General features: G+C 36.6%; 1 protein-coding gene across 2 annotated transcripts; it reads right to left on the reverse strand.

Annotated features, from left to right (window-relative positions):
• Positions 1–4,900: 4,900 nt before the first annotated feature.
• On the reverse strand, positions 4,901–13,296 carry LOC135151058 (uncharacterized). Of its 2 annotated transcripts, none has more exons than XR_010289521.1 (3): positions 7,566–7,733; positions 6,197–6,288; positions 4,901–5,230 (listed from the first exon to the last, which is right to left on the reverse strand). XR_010289521.1 is itself a non-coding variant. In XM_064088555.1 (3 exons), the coding sequence occupies exons 1-2, from the start codon at positions 13,196–13,198 to the stop codon at positions 6,230–6,232; spliced, it is 1,233 nt and encodes a 410-aa protein (XP_063944625.1). In that variant the 5' UTR covers positions 13,199–13,296; the 3' UTR covers positions 4,901–5,230; positions 6,197–6,229. The 2 variants fall into 2 exon arrangements, 1 of the variants encoding a protein (XP_063944625.1); XM_064088555.1 differs by lacking the exon at positions 7,566–7,733 and adding an exon at positions 12,025–13,296.
• Positions 13,297–14,519: the final 1,223 nt, after the last annotated feature.

Consider the following 14,519-nt stretch of genomic DNA (forward strand, 5'->3'; position numbering starts at 1 on the left):
CTAGCCTCCAAGTAGTTTTAGTAGAGACAACAATATCATAGTTAGTTTAATTTTTCAAGCACATTATCAGTTTTGTAGTAGATCGTTCTTCGCGAGGAAGTGACAGTTTCGAGCGAGATCGTGAACATCAATTCTGTAACGTTGTGACCTTTATTATTAATTCAAGCATTTTTATTCCATATTAATTCTTGTCTGTTATTTATCATGCTTTCATTAGAACCCATGATGTCGATTAGTTCGATTATGAACTAACCGCCTTCATGGGATTCTAATGGATTTATCGATGTAGTCTAGTAACGAATATTAGTTGCTTGATTTTGCGACGTACGTTGATTTCTTTGCATGAGTCGTGCTTATTCTTCTTAGGAGCGTAGCTAACTTCTAAGTTGTTTGTTAATTCTTTCTGAAGCGAGAGTGGATGATTGAATTTAGAACTATGCCATGTAAACATAGGATTATGTGAATGAAGCATAATTTGTGGTAGACTTGAACTATTTTTATCACCCTGTGTAATCATGATAGACGACTTGCTATTAAACCTCTCTGCTTACACTACCGCTATAGAGATATAGGGTCTGAGCTTTGTTGGTGTCCATGAAATTTCTGTCTTAATTGCGGATTTTGATTGGTATGATATGTGTGCAACGAGAGTTGGCATGTATTACTTTCGTGTTGTCTGATTAGGATCAGCAGTCGCATGTTAATCAGTAATTTCAATTCTAGATGAATTCGATAATGAAGTTAGAATCCCATGTGTTTTCCTATTCTGAATTTGATTAGTAAATTTAGTTATTAGTATAAAAGAACCCATCCTTGTTAATTGTCTTGGCAGTGAAAATTACTCATACATTGTTGCATAGGTGCGTATTCTTAATTCACCAGTCTCTGTGGGAACGAACAAATATATTACTTATGATCACGTGCGCTTGCGTGTAGATTATCGCGAACACACTTCCATGTATTCAGTTTATCAGTGGGAACATTTGGATTTTGACAAGCCAATCATTAAATTTGAAATGCTGGTAACTTCATACTATTATTATACTCTCTCTGTCTCAAATTAGTAATCCACTTTGACTTTTTTCTATTCAAATTGCTTATGAGTTTTAGGTGTATTCATTATTAGCAAGATAATTATTTGCCTCTAATAATATTGTATGTTAAGTCTATTGTTCATGCTTTTCCTAATAGGTTTATCGTGCTACGGTAGGGCCAATCATTCCAACCATATTTCAGAGAACTAAAGCAACTTGTTTTGCTTATGGACAGACAGGTATGCACTAGCATTGGCTGTAACTATGTATATATCATAACAGTATCCAAGTTAACATTGACTTCTTTGAACTTTATTTAGCATTAAATTAGCACATCAGTGAGTCCTTCATACCCATTTGTCAAGATTATTCTACTGAATGTAAGAAGGAAATTAAAGAAAAGAATTGAATGAGACATTCACACATAAAGGGATCTATCATATATCATAGGATTAGTAAGGAGTGAATCAACAGTTTTTGTACTACAATTTCTACTTTAAGATGTTTGTTATGGCCTTATGCTGTTGGAGATCTTAAAGTTGTGTATCCCCAACTAGGACAGTAATTTTGTCTAATGTTCTTTCTGTAAGTTTGGAAAGTCTACATCATGTAGCTAACCACAATTTTTTTGGGAAAGCATCAAATGTAAAATCTTTTGCTCTTTGCTATTCTTACTCGCTTGATTTTTATATGTGTGTGTGGGGTACAATCATTTTCTCATCGCCCTTATCATGATCATTAAATGTGTGTGTTGATGTTAAACTGCCGACATTATGTTCACCATTAAGAAATTAAGGCGGCACAGTTTATCAAGATGTTGCACAGGTGAAGAAAAAGCCTGAACCCTTTTGTTTGGCATATTATTTGTATTTCTTACTTTTGCTTGGAAGGAACTATAAGCTTTAAGATAGAGTCAGCTGTATAGAGTCTGTTTTTGGAGGGTTTATCTCTTGTTGGTACCGTTTGTCCACTTGCTCTCACCAAGTTTTTTTTTCCTCTACGCCTCTTGCGATTTGTCTGTGTATGTGTCTATCCTTTCTGACGAGCAAGTATAGTTGTCCCTTACCAGAAATATCAGTTTTGATGTCTGATGAGCTTCTCCTTTAAGTCGTCTATTGGTGAAAGTCATTAGGATTTCATTTGTGCAGGATCTTAAGCACACAACAACAGGCACCACAAATTCTTCTTATGGTTTCCCTGCACACATTTCCAAAAACAGATCAAGTTGATTTTGGTACCCAAATTACTTTGGGTCCAGATTTGTTAGTCTTAACAACTTTTCCTTCATTCTCAACTTTTCCCTTGGATTAAAGTGGTTCAATCTTTGGTTTTGGTTGAGAAATTGGAATTTCAACATTGTTTTTAAACACAGGCATTTGAGGCATGCACACATTGTTTATACCATGCAGGTTTGAATGGAATTGAGGCATGTTAAAAGCATTGAAATATGGATTGAACATATATGGCATGCCAGGCTGAGAATATGAATTGTGAGGCAATAAACCAGGCATCATGTTCATAGCAGATAAGTTCATGTGAGGAACAGATGGCATATGAATAGACAAAGATAGATTAGGAGCAATCACAGTTTTACAATTAGCAGATAAGTGATTTACACTACCACAATTACTGCAAGTTTTCCTAGGAGCACTGGCATTGGGTGTGTAATTAGTGTGCTTATTGACTCCAATTTTACCATCTCTATTCCCCTTCTTCTTCTTAGTCTCTTCTGATTTAAGCTCACTAGCATCTAATTTCTTCTTGGTCTTGTTGCTGGAATTATGAATGTTGTTTACACTCTCACTAGTCTCAGAAGAATTATTCTCACCTTTGACAAAGTTTTTCTTAACAGGACCATATTTCTTGTTGAGTTTCTTGAGAACTTTCTTGTCAACTGATGAGTTTTTGTTCAACTGATGACTTTCATCAGTTGAAGCTTTGCTTTTCAACTGATGATCGTCATCAGTATTCTCATCACTTGAACTGATCTCAGAGATCTCAAGAGCTTTCTTATTCCTTTTCCATTCATTCTCCACAAAGGTTTCTCTACCTTGCATGTTGATGATATTAGTGGAAACATCTCTCCCAGATTTCCATTTAGCAATAATTTCTTGTTCCTTATCAAGCTGTTTTCTTATAATCTCTTCTCTTTTTAAGACAGCCAAAAGATCATCCTTGGCTGTTTGACATTCAATCTTCAGTTTCTCAAACTTAATGAACTGAGTTTCTAGAGCACTGTTTCTATCACTAAGAAAGGTGTTAGATTCCTTACTTCTACAATTTTCCTTAGTAAGAGACTTCAAAGAGACATGCAAATGATATAATTCAGTAGACATTTCATTGATAGTAGCATTGCATTCATCTTTAGTTAACTCTACTAAGTTTGTAGTGAATACCTGACTACTGCTTCCAGTGTTTTCTTCTTGATCTGTGGAGTTGGCCATTAGAGCAAGATCGACAAACTCCTCCTCATCATCAGAATCATCTCCAACTGCCCAATCATCCTTTGTAATGAATTCTCTTTCTTTTTGCTTGAGAAGTTCATAATATATCTTTTTGTAATCCACATGTTCACTGGACCTCTTCTCAGCTTTTGGCTTTCTACATTCATTTGCAAAGTGACCTGCATTTCCACAGTTGAAGTACTTGAATTTGGATCTATCCACCATGCTTCTATCAGGCTTGGAATTGCCCTTAAATGATTTTGCAGGGTTGAAATTCTTCTTGAATTTCAGTTTGGAGAATCTTCTTGACAGGAAGGCCAAGTGCTCATCAATCCCATCACTTTCTTCACCAGAATCAGCTACATCTTTTCCTTTTCCTTTGCTTGATTCTGAGCTCTCTTCTTTGACCAACTTCTCAGTTTCTTCAACTTGAGATTTTCCCTTGTCCTTGACTGCTTCATCAAGAGATGCAACTAAAGCCACAGATGAATACCCTTTCTTTTGGCTTTTCTCTATCTCTTCATCTTGTTCCATTTCAAGCTCATAGGTCTTCAAAGTTCCATACAGTCTCTCAATGTGTAGTCTTTGAATTCTTGAGTATTTCTGAGAGAGAATGTCATGGGTTTCCATTCCTTGGGAAGTGCTCTCAAGAACTTCAAGTTTGAATCTTTAACCTGATATATTCTTCCAAAAAGTTTCAGACCATTTAACAGTTCTTGAAATCTGTTAAATGTGTCACTCAAACTTTCACCAGCCTTGAAATGGAATGACTCATATTGTTGAATCAGCAACTGCATTTTATTTTCTCTTACTTGCTCATTCCCTTCACAGATGGTCCTGATGGTGTCCCAAACTTCTTTGGCACTAGTGCAGCTAATAACACTATCAATCATTTCTTGATCCAAACCATTAAACAAAAGGTTCATGGTTTACTTGTCCTTGTGCACTTCTTCAGTATCTTCTTGAGAGTATTCATGGATAGGTTTTGGAATCATTTTTCCTACCATGTCTTCACCATCAGCTCCAATACTAGTGCAGACCTTCATGGGGACATGAGGTCCTTTCTCAATGCAGTTCACATAACTTTCATCAATAGACAACAAATGCAGGTGCATTCTCACTTTCCAGTGAAAGTAGTTATCTTTGTCAAGAATAGGAATCTTCACTCCAGCATCCTTCTTTCCCATCTTTCTCTAGCAGTGTTGATCTTTTTCCCTGTTTGTTGGGAACCTCGCTCTGATACCAATTGTTATTATACACTAACTATGAGAAAGATTGTAGAAGGGGGGGGTTGAATACAATCTTTTACAAAATAAAAGATTCAATAACACAAATACTTTAAAACAGCAAAACTGTGATGCCCTCCCAATCCGGGGTCTAGATTGAGGAGTCACAAATCAACTTTAACATGCACAACCTGGATTTAGCAATATAAATACTCAACCCCTTTACACCACAAGGATCTTTAACAGGTGATGGTATGAAACAAGTTACAACTACTAACCAAAATAATAAGTTATAAACTTATTACAAACCCTTAATAAATAGCATCAACCATAATTCCGACTTGGAATTATATAAAACATCTCAAAGGTACTGTTTACAACGGTCCATACTAACATACTTACTCTCCACTGACTATCCAAAGCGTCCTCTACCTGAGCTGGTAAAGTAATCTCACGAAACAGAGAGGGGGATGTAGACAGTCTAACAAACTGAGCACCTATATCTGGCCATCTTCCTCTTGCTTAGCTGTCAGGGTTAGATAAGCAACAGAATGAGCTACAAAAGCTCAGCAAGTAACTATAAAGAACAAATAAGTTAAACTATTCAACAAAATAAGATGGAGGGTTTTCAGTTACTGACTAAGGTTACAAAGGTCATAATAGAGATTCAAAGTTCAGGATCATTCCATAGAAATCATTTTGTACATGATTAATTCATAAAAACATTTCACTTCTCAAAACTTTTGTAAAATCTCCTTTTTCATAACATTTCCTTCAAATCAAAACTTTATTTTCCATCACAAAACTATCTCGTTTTCAAAACAGTCCAACACCTGGACAATTCTTTTCATAAAACATTTTACTCGATTGGAGTTTATAACGCTCTGGATTGCACGAGTGATCAGCCACGTACAATCCCCATACCGGACTTTACAGTCCCTCTGGACGTGAATAGGGTACCCGAAAGGCAACTTATTTGGCCTTTCAAATGCCAGCCCTCACTGGTCTTCATAATGTGCTAGCCCTCACTGGTCTTCATAATCAAATAGCTGGGCCGGCGTTACTCGGCCACTTACGCCTCCAATCAATAGAATTCTGTGGAAAACCATTAAATTGGAAAACTTTCTTCTTTAAAAAATATCTTTCGTTTTAAAAAAAAAACTTACCAACCTTCCAAATCATTTGGACACGTGCAATCACTTGCAAGTTTAAAATCATTCTTAATTTCAAATATAGAAACAAGATCCATATTCTTGTGGAGGTCAAGCATATAGAAAGGAAATATTATTCAATCAAAAGATAGATATTCAGGATAAGAATATACTGGATACAGAAACATGATCTTCATGAAAGAGCTCGCGTTCAAAAGTGAGACAATATATTCAATGAGAAAGGAAATCAGGCTTTCATAATTCAAAGGGTAGTTCAGAGGTGACAGTACTTATCATCATTTATCAATAAGTTGCTTAAGAGAGAGAGGAAAGTTACTTGCCTCAACTCGTTTTCCACTTGATAAAGTAATCCTCTAACTGTCACCTAATGGAGCCTTTCCTTTCTTAAGCTTCGCGACCTCGTCTTTCGAATCTACACGCGTAATAATGCTAACTTTAGTATCCCTTTCAATACTCAACATTCACTTAGGACGTCTAAACTAACCTACCCCATCGATTCACGTATCATTTACTCGTATATAAACTTCATACAAATACACATGACATAATCACATATAACTGTAACACGTAACACATAATCACATATGTCACATAATATATTATAAGCAAGTAAGTTAATAAAATACATAGGTGCGCATCTAAAAAGTATTATTATTATTATTATATATAAAAATTCTGGCAGCACCTCCTTTGTTTTATCAACTTCCAGTCGGACTCAAGCCGACACCAACAACCAAACACAACATTATAATCAAATAAAAATTTCTATTACAAAGAATATACATATATATATATATATGAATCATTTAAAACCAACCAACAACTTTATTGTCTCATTTTTCACCATTTACTAATACCAAAATTATAAATTAAAATTTTGTAACTCAAACCCAAAATCTTTTTATTCCAATAAATCCGAAAGTTTATTTACTTAAATTTTCATACTAAACACTTCTCCAAACTCATTCATATAGCCCCTCAAATATATTAAATACCGATTTCAATATTCTAGCCAATGACATCTCGCCACGTCATCATCTTCTTCATCACATCAACCAGAATTTCTCTCTCCTCGAAGTCAACTGCCATGGCCAAACTTTGACCGCCTATAACTCATTCATTTTTAATCCGATTAACATGATTCAAGAGCCTATTCCAGCTAATTTTTCACAAGGAATTCAAATATCTCATTTATTATAGAATCAGAGTTCATATAAGCCCTGAACGAACTGATTTACAGTAGCAGCCACTCCACTTTATTCTGAAAAAAAATATAAACACATAATAACATAATATACTCATCATATGAACACAAAACATTTAATCAAATACCAACAACACATAACCAAACTGATTAAACCCTTTTCGAAACATCAACAAAACTTTTACAAAATCCAACATGTAACTCGGATTACATATTTAGACGAGATAATATGAATACTTTTCGACTCAAAGTAGCATCATCGCCCCCGCCGGCTCACCGGAGCTCATCACCGGCGGCGGCAAAACCCGGAGGTGCCCGAATCGGGTCTCCAATCACGGGTTCCACCAATTAATAATCGTTTAAGCCAAAGCCCCATGCTAATTTCATCAAAAACGAAGTATATTTTCAAAAATCAAACCCGACCCGAAGTGGGTTCTTCAAAAATCAGACCATGCATACAACTATACACGCACACACGCACATACCAGTGTTTAGGAGAAGGAGAAGAGTAATAATCGGACATCAATTCAACGAATTAGCCGAAAAGTCAAGAAAGAGAAGAAAAGAGATGAAGTACCGAGAGAGAAGAGAAAAGAAGAATGGAGAAGAGTGGAGAGATGGAGAGAATTGGGGTGAGTCTGGTGGATTGGGGGTTAAAAGCCCATGACTAGTTTTTGTAAATATATAACTACAAACTAATACTCTTTTGCTTTTCTTTTTGTGTAAAACAACTAAAAATGTTTTGTAAATTATAAAGCTCCTCAATAGTAGTTTGGGAGTGACAATATTTTATTATTAAATTATAGAGGATTAAATTACCTTTGTCCCCATATTTTTAAAATAATTTTTGAGCGCATAGGCTATTTTATATGAATTTTACAAGATAATGCTCGATAATCAAAATAATGATTATAAAATCCCTTTTTAAAATAGTAAAGCACTGAAATACATTCAACAATCATTTTCAAAAAAAGTCTCTAGGAATATTCTAGAGATAATAAAGCAAATTCCATGATTTTATCACATCTCAAATATTTTACAAAAATATGTAAGAGCTCGTATACTCATATTTTCACACAATAAAATATTTAAAATTATCTAAAACCACATCAATCACATATTCCAGTACATACAAGTCATATAGCACGTAGTCATACATTCCACAATCATTTCATACTTTCACTTAATTAATGTATCAAATTATAAATTATTCACACTTTTCAATTTCCGTCATTTGCGTAAAATCCGATATCCTTTATCGGTCATAAATTCACTTATCCACATAACCGTATCAACACATACGGGTCACAAGATCATGTACCCATATATTTCCCATAAAGTTAATAACCCACTCATTTCTCGTTTAAATCCTCGTAAATTATCACTTTTCGGTTCCTTGACCGTTGACTCAAATTCATTAATCATATACCACCTCATCCAACTGGAATATAATATAATATTTATTTATTTTCTAATTTCACATAAAATGGCACATTTGCATATAATATTCGAAATACAAGTCGCGAAATTCCCGGATATTACATCCTTCCCCCCTTAAAGGGATTCTGTCCCCAGAATCATACCTAAGTAAATAAATGAGGATACTTGTTAAGCATTTCGCTTTCAAGCTCCCAAGTTGCTTCCTCAACTCTAGGATTCCTCCACAAAACCTTTACTAATGGCACTGTCTTATTTCTAAGCGCCTTCTCTTTTCGATCTAGAATTTCTACCGGCTGCTCTACATAAGATAGGTCTGGTTGAATCTCTAGGGGCTCATATTCTATCACATGACTTGCATCTGCATTGTACTTTCTAAGCATAGATATGTGAAAGACATTATGAATATGTTGCATCTGCGGCGGTAGAGCCAACTCGTAAGCAACCCTTCCAACTTTCTTTAATATCTCAAAAGGTCCGATATATCTTGGACTTAGCTTCCCTTTTTTTTCCAAATCTGGATAGTCCTTTCCATGGTGATACTTTTAGCAATACTTTCTCTCCAGGCTCGAATTCCATATTTCTTCGATTCTGATCAGCATACTTTTTCTGTCTATCTTGTGCAGCAACCAATCTTTTCCGAATCAATTCCACTTTTTCTTTGGTCTGTTGAATCAACTCTGGACTTGTAAGCTTACGCTCACCAACTTCATCCCAATATAAAGGAGATCTACACTTTCTTCCATACAAAGCCTCATATGGCGGCAATACCAATACTCGCGTGGTAAATGTTGTTGTAAGAGAATTCCACCAAAGGCAAATGATCGTCCCAGTTTCCTTTAAAATCCAATGCACAAACTCTTAACATATCTTCAATTGTTTGAATAGTTCTTTCGCTTTGCCCGTCCGTCTGTGGATGATAAGCGGTACTCATATTCAGCTTAGTTCCCAAATGCTCCTGAAATTGTCGCCAAAATCTCGAATTGAATCGGGGATCTCTGTCCGACACAATAGACACTGGTACTCCGTGTCGCATAAAAATCTCATCCAAATATAACTTAATCAACTTATCTAATGAAAATCTTTCATTGATAGGTAGAAAATGTGCTGATTTGGTTAAACGATCGATAATCACCCAGATAGCGTCATGGTTAGCTCGGGTTCTTGGTAGTCCTACTACAAAATCCATAGCGAGGTGTTCCCACTTCCATTCAGGGATATCCAGTGGTTGAAGCAGTCCACTGGGTCTTTGATGTTCTGCTTTTACTCTCTGACACGTGTAACATTTGCTTACCCATTCTGCGATCTCTTTCTTCATGTTTGGCCACCAAAAGTTTTCCTTTAAATCCCTATACATTTTGATACTTCCGGGATGGATTGAATATCTTGAATTGTGAGCTTCATGTAAAATTTCATGCTTCAATTCTGTGACATCAGGAATCCAAATACGAGAAGAAAATCTCAATATGCCTTCATCAGCCTTTTGACTATTTATCTCTTCACCAGACAACTTATCCTTCTCTTGAAGCATCACTTGCTCTTGACATCATCGAATCTTCTCTAGCAACTCGGGTTGAAAGGTCATTGTATACATCACATTGTCTTGTGACTTCGGCATTCGAACCTCAAGTTCCAACTTTTCAAATTCTTTTACTAACTCTTTCGATGACATTAACATATTCAGTCTCTCCTTTCGGCTCAAAGCATCTGCCACCACATTTGCTTTTCCAGGATGGTAGTTTATTGTACAATCATAATCTTTTATCAGCTCCAACCATCGTCTTTGTCTCATATTCAATTCCTTTTGAGTAAAGATGTACTTTAAGCTCTTGTGGTCCGTATAGATTTCACACTTTTCTCCGTATAAATAATGTCTCCAAATCTTAAGTGCAAAAACAATTGCTGCTAACTCCAAGTCATGAGTTGGATATTTCTGCTCGTGAGGCTTCAATTGCCGAGAAGCATAAGCAATCACTTTTCCATGTTGCATTAAAACACATCCTAGCCCTCTACGAGAAGCATCACTATAGATCACAAAATCCCCTTTTTCATCTGGTAAAACCAACACTGGTGCTGATACCAACCTCTTCTTTAGTTCTTGAAAACTCTCTTCACACTTGTCTGTCCATACAAACTTCTCGTTCTTTCTGGTCAACTTTGTCAATGGAACCGCAATCTTTGAAAAGTCCTGTACAAATCTCCGATAATATCCAGCTAATCCTAGAAAACTCCTAACTTCTGTGGGTGTCTTTGGCCTTTCCCAATTCATTATTGCTTCGATCTTTTCAGGGTCCACTTTGATGCCTTCATTGCTCACTACGTGACCAAGAAACTGAACTTTCTTTAGCCAAAACTCACATTTAGAGAATTTGGCATATAACTTCTCTTTGCTTAATATTCCAAGGACCATCCTCAATTGTTCGGCATGTTCTGCTTCCGTTTTAGAATAAATCAAAATATCATCAATAAACACGATTACGAACTTGTCCAAATATTTCTTAAAAACTCTATTCATCAAGTCCATGAATGCGGCAGGTGCATTTGTCAGCCCAAAAGACATCACTAAGAACTCGTAATGTCCATACCTCGTACGAAATGCCGTTTTAGGTATATCTTCCGCTTTAATCTTCAACTGGTGATAACCGGATCTCAAATCAATCTTAGAGAAACATGTCGCTCCCTTTAATTGATCAAACAGATCATCGATACGTGGTAATGGATATTTATTCTTAATGGTTAACTTATTAAGTTCACGATAGTCGATACATAACCTCATGCTTCCATCCTTTTTCTTGACAAACAAAACCGGCGCTCCCCATGGTGATACGCTTGGTCGAATAAATCCTTTATCTAATAATTCCTGTAATTGCATAGCTAACTCTTTCATTTCTACAGGTGCCATTCGATAAGGAGCTTTCGACACAGGTTCAGTTCCGGGTGCCAAATCAATCGTGAATTCTATCTCTCGGTCTGGTGGCAATCCAGGTAACTCGTCCGTGAAAACATCGGAAAATTCATTAACAATTGGAATTTCCTTTATCTTGGGTGGTTCCCTACTAACATCGACTACATGAGCTAGATAGGCCTCACATCCTTGCCTTAATAATCTTTTTGCTTGAATCATCGTCAAAAACTTTTTCTCTTGCTTTCGCCCTCGAAAGACGACTTCCTTATTATCCTTGGACTTTAATCTCACTTTCTTATTCTTGCACTCAATTTGAGCATCATGGTCTGCTAGCCAATCCATTCCTAGAATAATATCAAATTCTCCTAACTTGAATGGTATCAAGTTCGCGAAGAAATGACAACCTTCTATCTCTATGTCACAACTAGGACAAATACTATCAACCGATACTTTATCCTGATTAGCCACTTCTATAACTAAGTTGGGTTTTAACGGTTGAGTAGCACAATTCAATTTATCCATAAAGTTCTTTGATATAAAAGACTTAGTAGCTCCAGAATCAATTAATACTTTTGCATCTAAAGAATTCACAATAAGCATACCTGCAACCACATCTGAGTCCTGAACAGCATCTTTCATCGTCATATTAAAAGTTCTGGCTCTGGGTTGTACTGGAGGTGTCGGTGTTGGTGATCCAGCTATCCTCAGAACATTTGCTTGTTGAACAGGCTCCTTGCAATCTCTTGCCATATGGCCCAACTTGCCACACTTAAAACATGTCACGCCCTTCTTGCCCGAAGTACTGGTACATTCTGAAGAATAATGACCCTCCTTGTTACATTTGAAGCATGTGATGTTAGGCTTGTTACAGATTCCAGAATGCTTCCTCCCACAAGTCTTACATTCTGGGGCCGGAGGTCTATTACCTTTCTGTTGCTGATTCTGACAGGAGAAACGGTTACTCTGTCCAACATTTCCGGGCTTGGATCCTTGAAATCCTTTATTGGTTGGGTTGTCAGAACCTTTCCTGAATTTACCTTTAGACTTTCCACTTGATTGCCCTTGACTTTCTTCAGACCTTTCAAATTTTCTTTTCTTACTATCGTTCTCTCTTTTTGACATCTCACTTTCACCTTCCACAATCATAGCCTTCTGAACCACTGCAGCATATGTTTGAAGCTCAAAAACTGCCACTCGACTACGTATCCATGACTTAAGTCCTTGTTGAAACCGTTTTGCCTTTTTGTGTTCCGTATTCACATATTCTGGCACAAACCTTGCCAATTCTGAAAACTTTGCCTCATATTCTGCCACAGTCATACCTTCCTGTTTCAATTCTAAAAACTTAACTTCCAACTGATCTTGTAAGTATTGAGGTAGATACTTTTCCAAAAATAACTCCGTAAACCTTTCCCACGTAATAATACCATTTCCTTCTAAGGTCTTGGTGGACTCCCACCAAAAATTTGCCTCGTCTTTCAGGTAGAAACTTGCATATTCCATTTTCTTATTTTCACCCACCTCCGTTAAAGCAAAAGCTTTTTCCATTTCCTTTATCCAGGTTTTCGCTTTACTTGGATCTGTAGTTCCCCTAAATTCAGGTGGGTGGAGGGATTGGAAAGCTTTAAAGCTTCCGACTCGAGGAGCTTGGGGCTGCTGGTTCAAAGCAGCGGTTTGCAGCTGAAGAAGACGGAGAATTTGAGTCATGGTAGGGTCTTCTTGATCCCGACCTTGATTCTGATTACCCTCATCTGGGTTTGTTGGTGTGGTTGACATTTTTCTGATGAATAGACAAGCAACCTACTATTAGGCAACATGCTAACATGGCAATATATCATAAAACAATCTCTTCTTATCCACCTTATACATATACTTCCAACATTTTAAACTTTTAGCACATGCAGCTCTATTACCACATAAGTTGCTCGCCATATCATAGAAATCATAGGGTAAGAGTTCAGGGTATTATTCTGAAACATAGGTATTAAGCATACGTATTATTTGAAACTGATGTAAAGGGAACAGTATGGTGCAACAATGTTATGAAAAGAAATGCATAAGTAGTTATAACGATAATTAGGGTTATAAAAACAAGTTTGAATTGAAAGACAACACAATAATGTGGCTACATGATCAAATAAGGGGAAAAACTGAGAAATATTCCATAAGTGTCACCAGCTGCAAACCAACTACTACAACCAGCAAAACAAATCTAGGATAATATGGGTCATCTTGATGACTCGGCACCAACTCAAGTAACAATCCTACTGGTATAGAGATACAACAACTACAAGTCACATATTCCATCCACCTGGCCAACTTATACACCTTATAAGCCTAGCCTTGGCATCACAAGTCAATGACGCTCATCTAAACGTCTTCGACTCTAACTCAGACACGCTATTCTACTCTTATAAACTTAACACGTTAAGACTATATCCAATAATCTCAACTGAACCCTATATGGGTTGGGAACACACAATTAACTTATGTGGTTCTCCTAAGGCCTGCCTATTATAACTTGTTTCAGGGACCAAAACCTCGCTCTGATACCAACTGTGACGCCCTCCCAATCCGGGGTCTAGATTGAGGAGTCACAAATCAACTTTAACATGCACAACCTGGATTTAGCAATATAAATACTCAACCCCTTTACACCACAAGGATCTTTAACAGGTGATGGTATGAAACAAGTTACAACTACTAACCAAAATAATAAGTTATAAACTTATTACAAACCCTTAATAAATAGCATCAACCATAATTCCGACTTGGAATTATATAAAACATCTCAAAGGTACTGTTTACAACGGTCCATACTAACATACTTACTCTCCACTGACTATCCAAAGCGTCCTCTACCTGAGCTGGTAAAGTAATCTCACGAAACAGAGAGGGGGATGTAGACAGTCTAACAAACTGAGCACCTATATCTGGCCATCTTCCTCTTGCTTAGCTGTCAGGGTTAGATAAACAACAGAATGAGCTACAAAAGCTCAGCAAGTAACTATAAAGAACAAATAAGTTAAACTATTCAACAAAATAAGATGGAGGGTTTTTAGTTACTGACTAAGGTTACAAAGGTCATAATAGAGAT

This window comes from Daucus carota, chromosome 3 (assembly GCF_001625215.2).
Source record: "Daucus carota subsp. sativus chromosome 3, DH1 v3.0, whole genome shotgun sequence".
NCBI classification, from domain to species: domain Eukaryota; kingdom Viridiplantae; phylum Streptophyta; class Magnoliopsida; order Apiales; family Apiaceae; genus Daucus; species Daucus carota.

Coding starts and splice junctions, on each gene's coding strand:
- LOC135151058 (XM_064088555.1), bottom strand. CDS start 13,198: ATGTCAACCACACCAACAAACCCAGATGAGGGTAATCAGAATCAAGGT. Junction 6,289..12,024: donor GGACTCAGATGTGGTTGCAG/GTATGCTTATTG, acceptor TTACGCGTGTAG/ATTCGAAAGACGAGGTCGCG.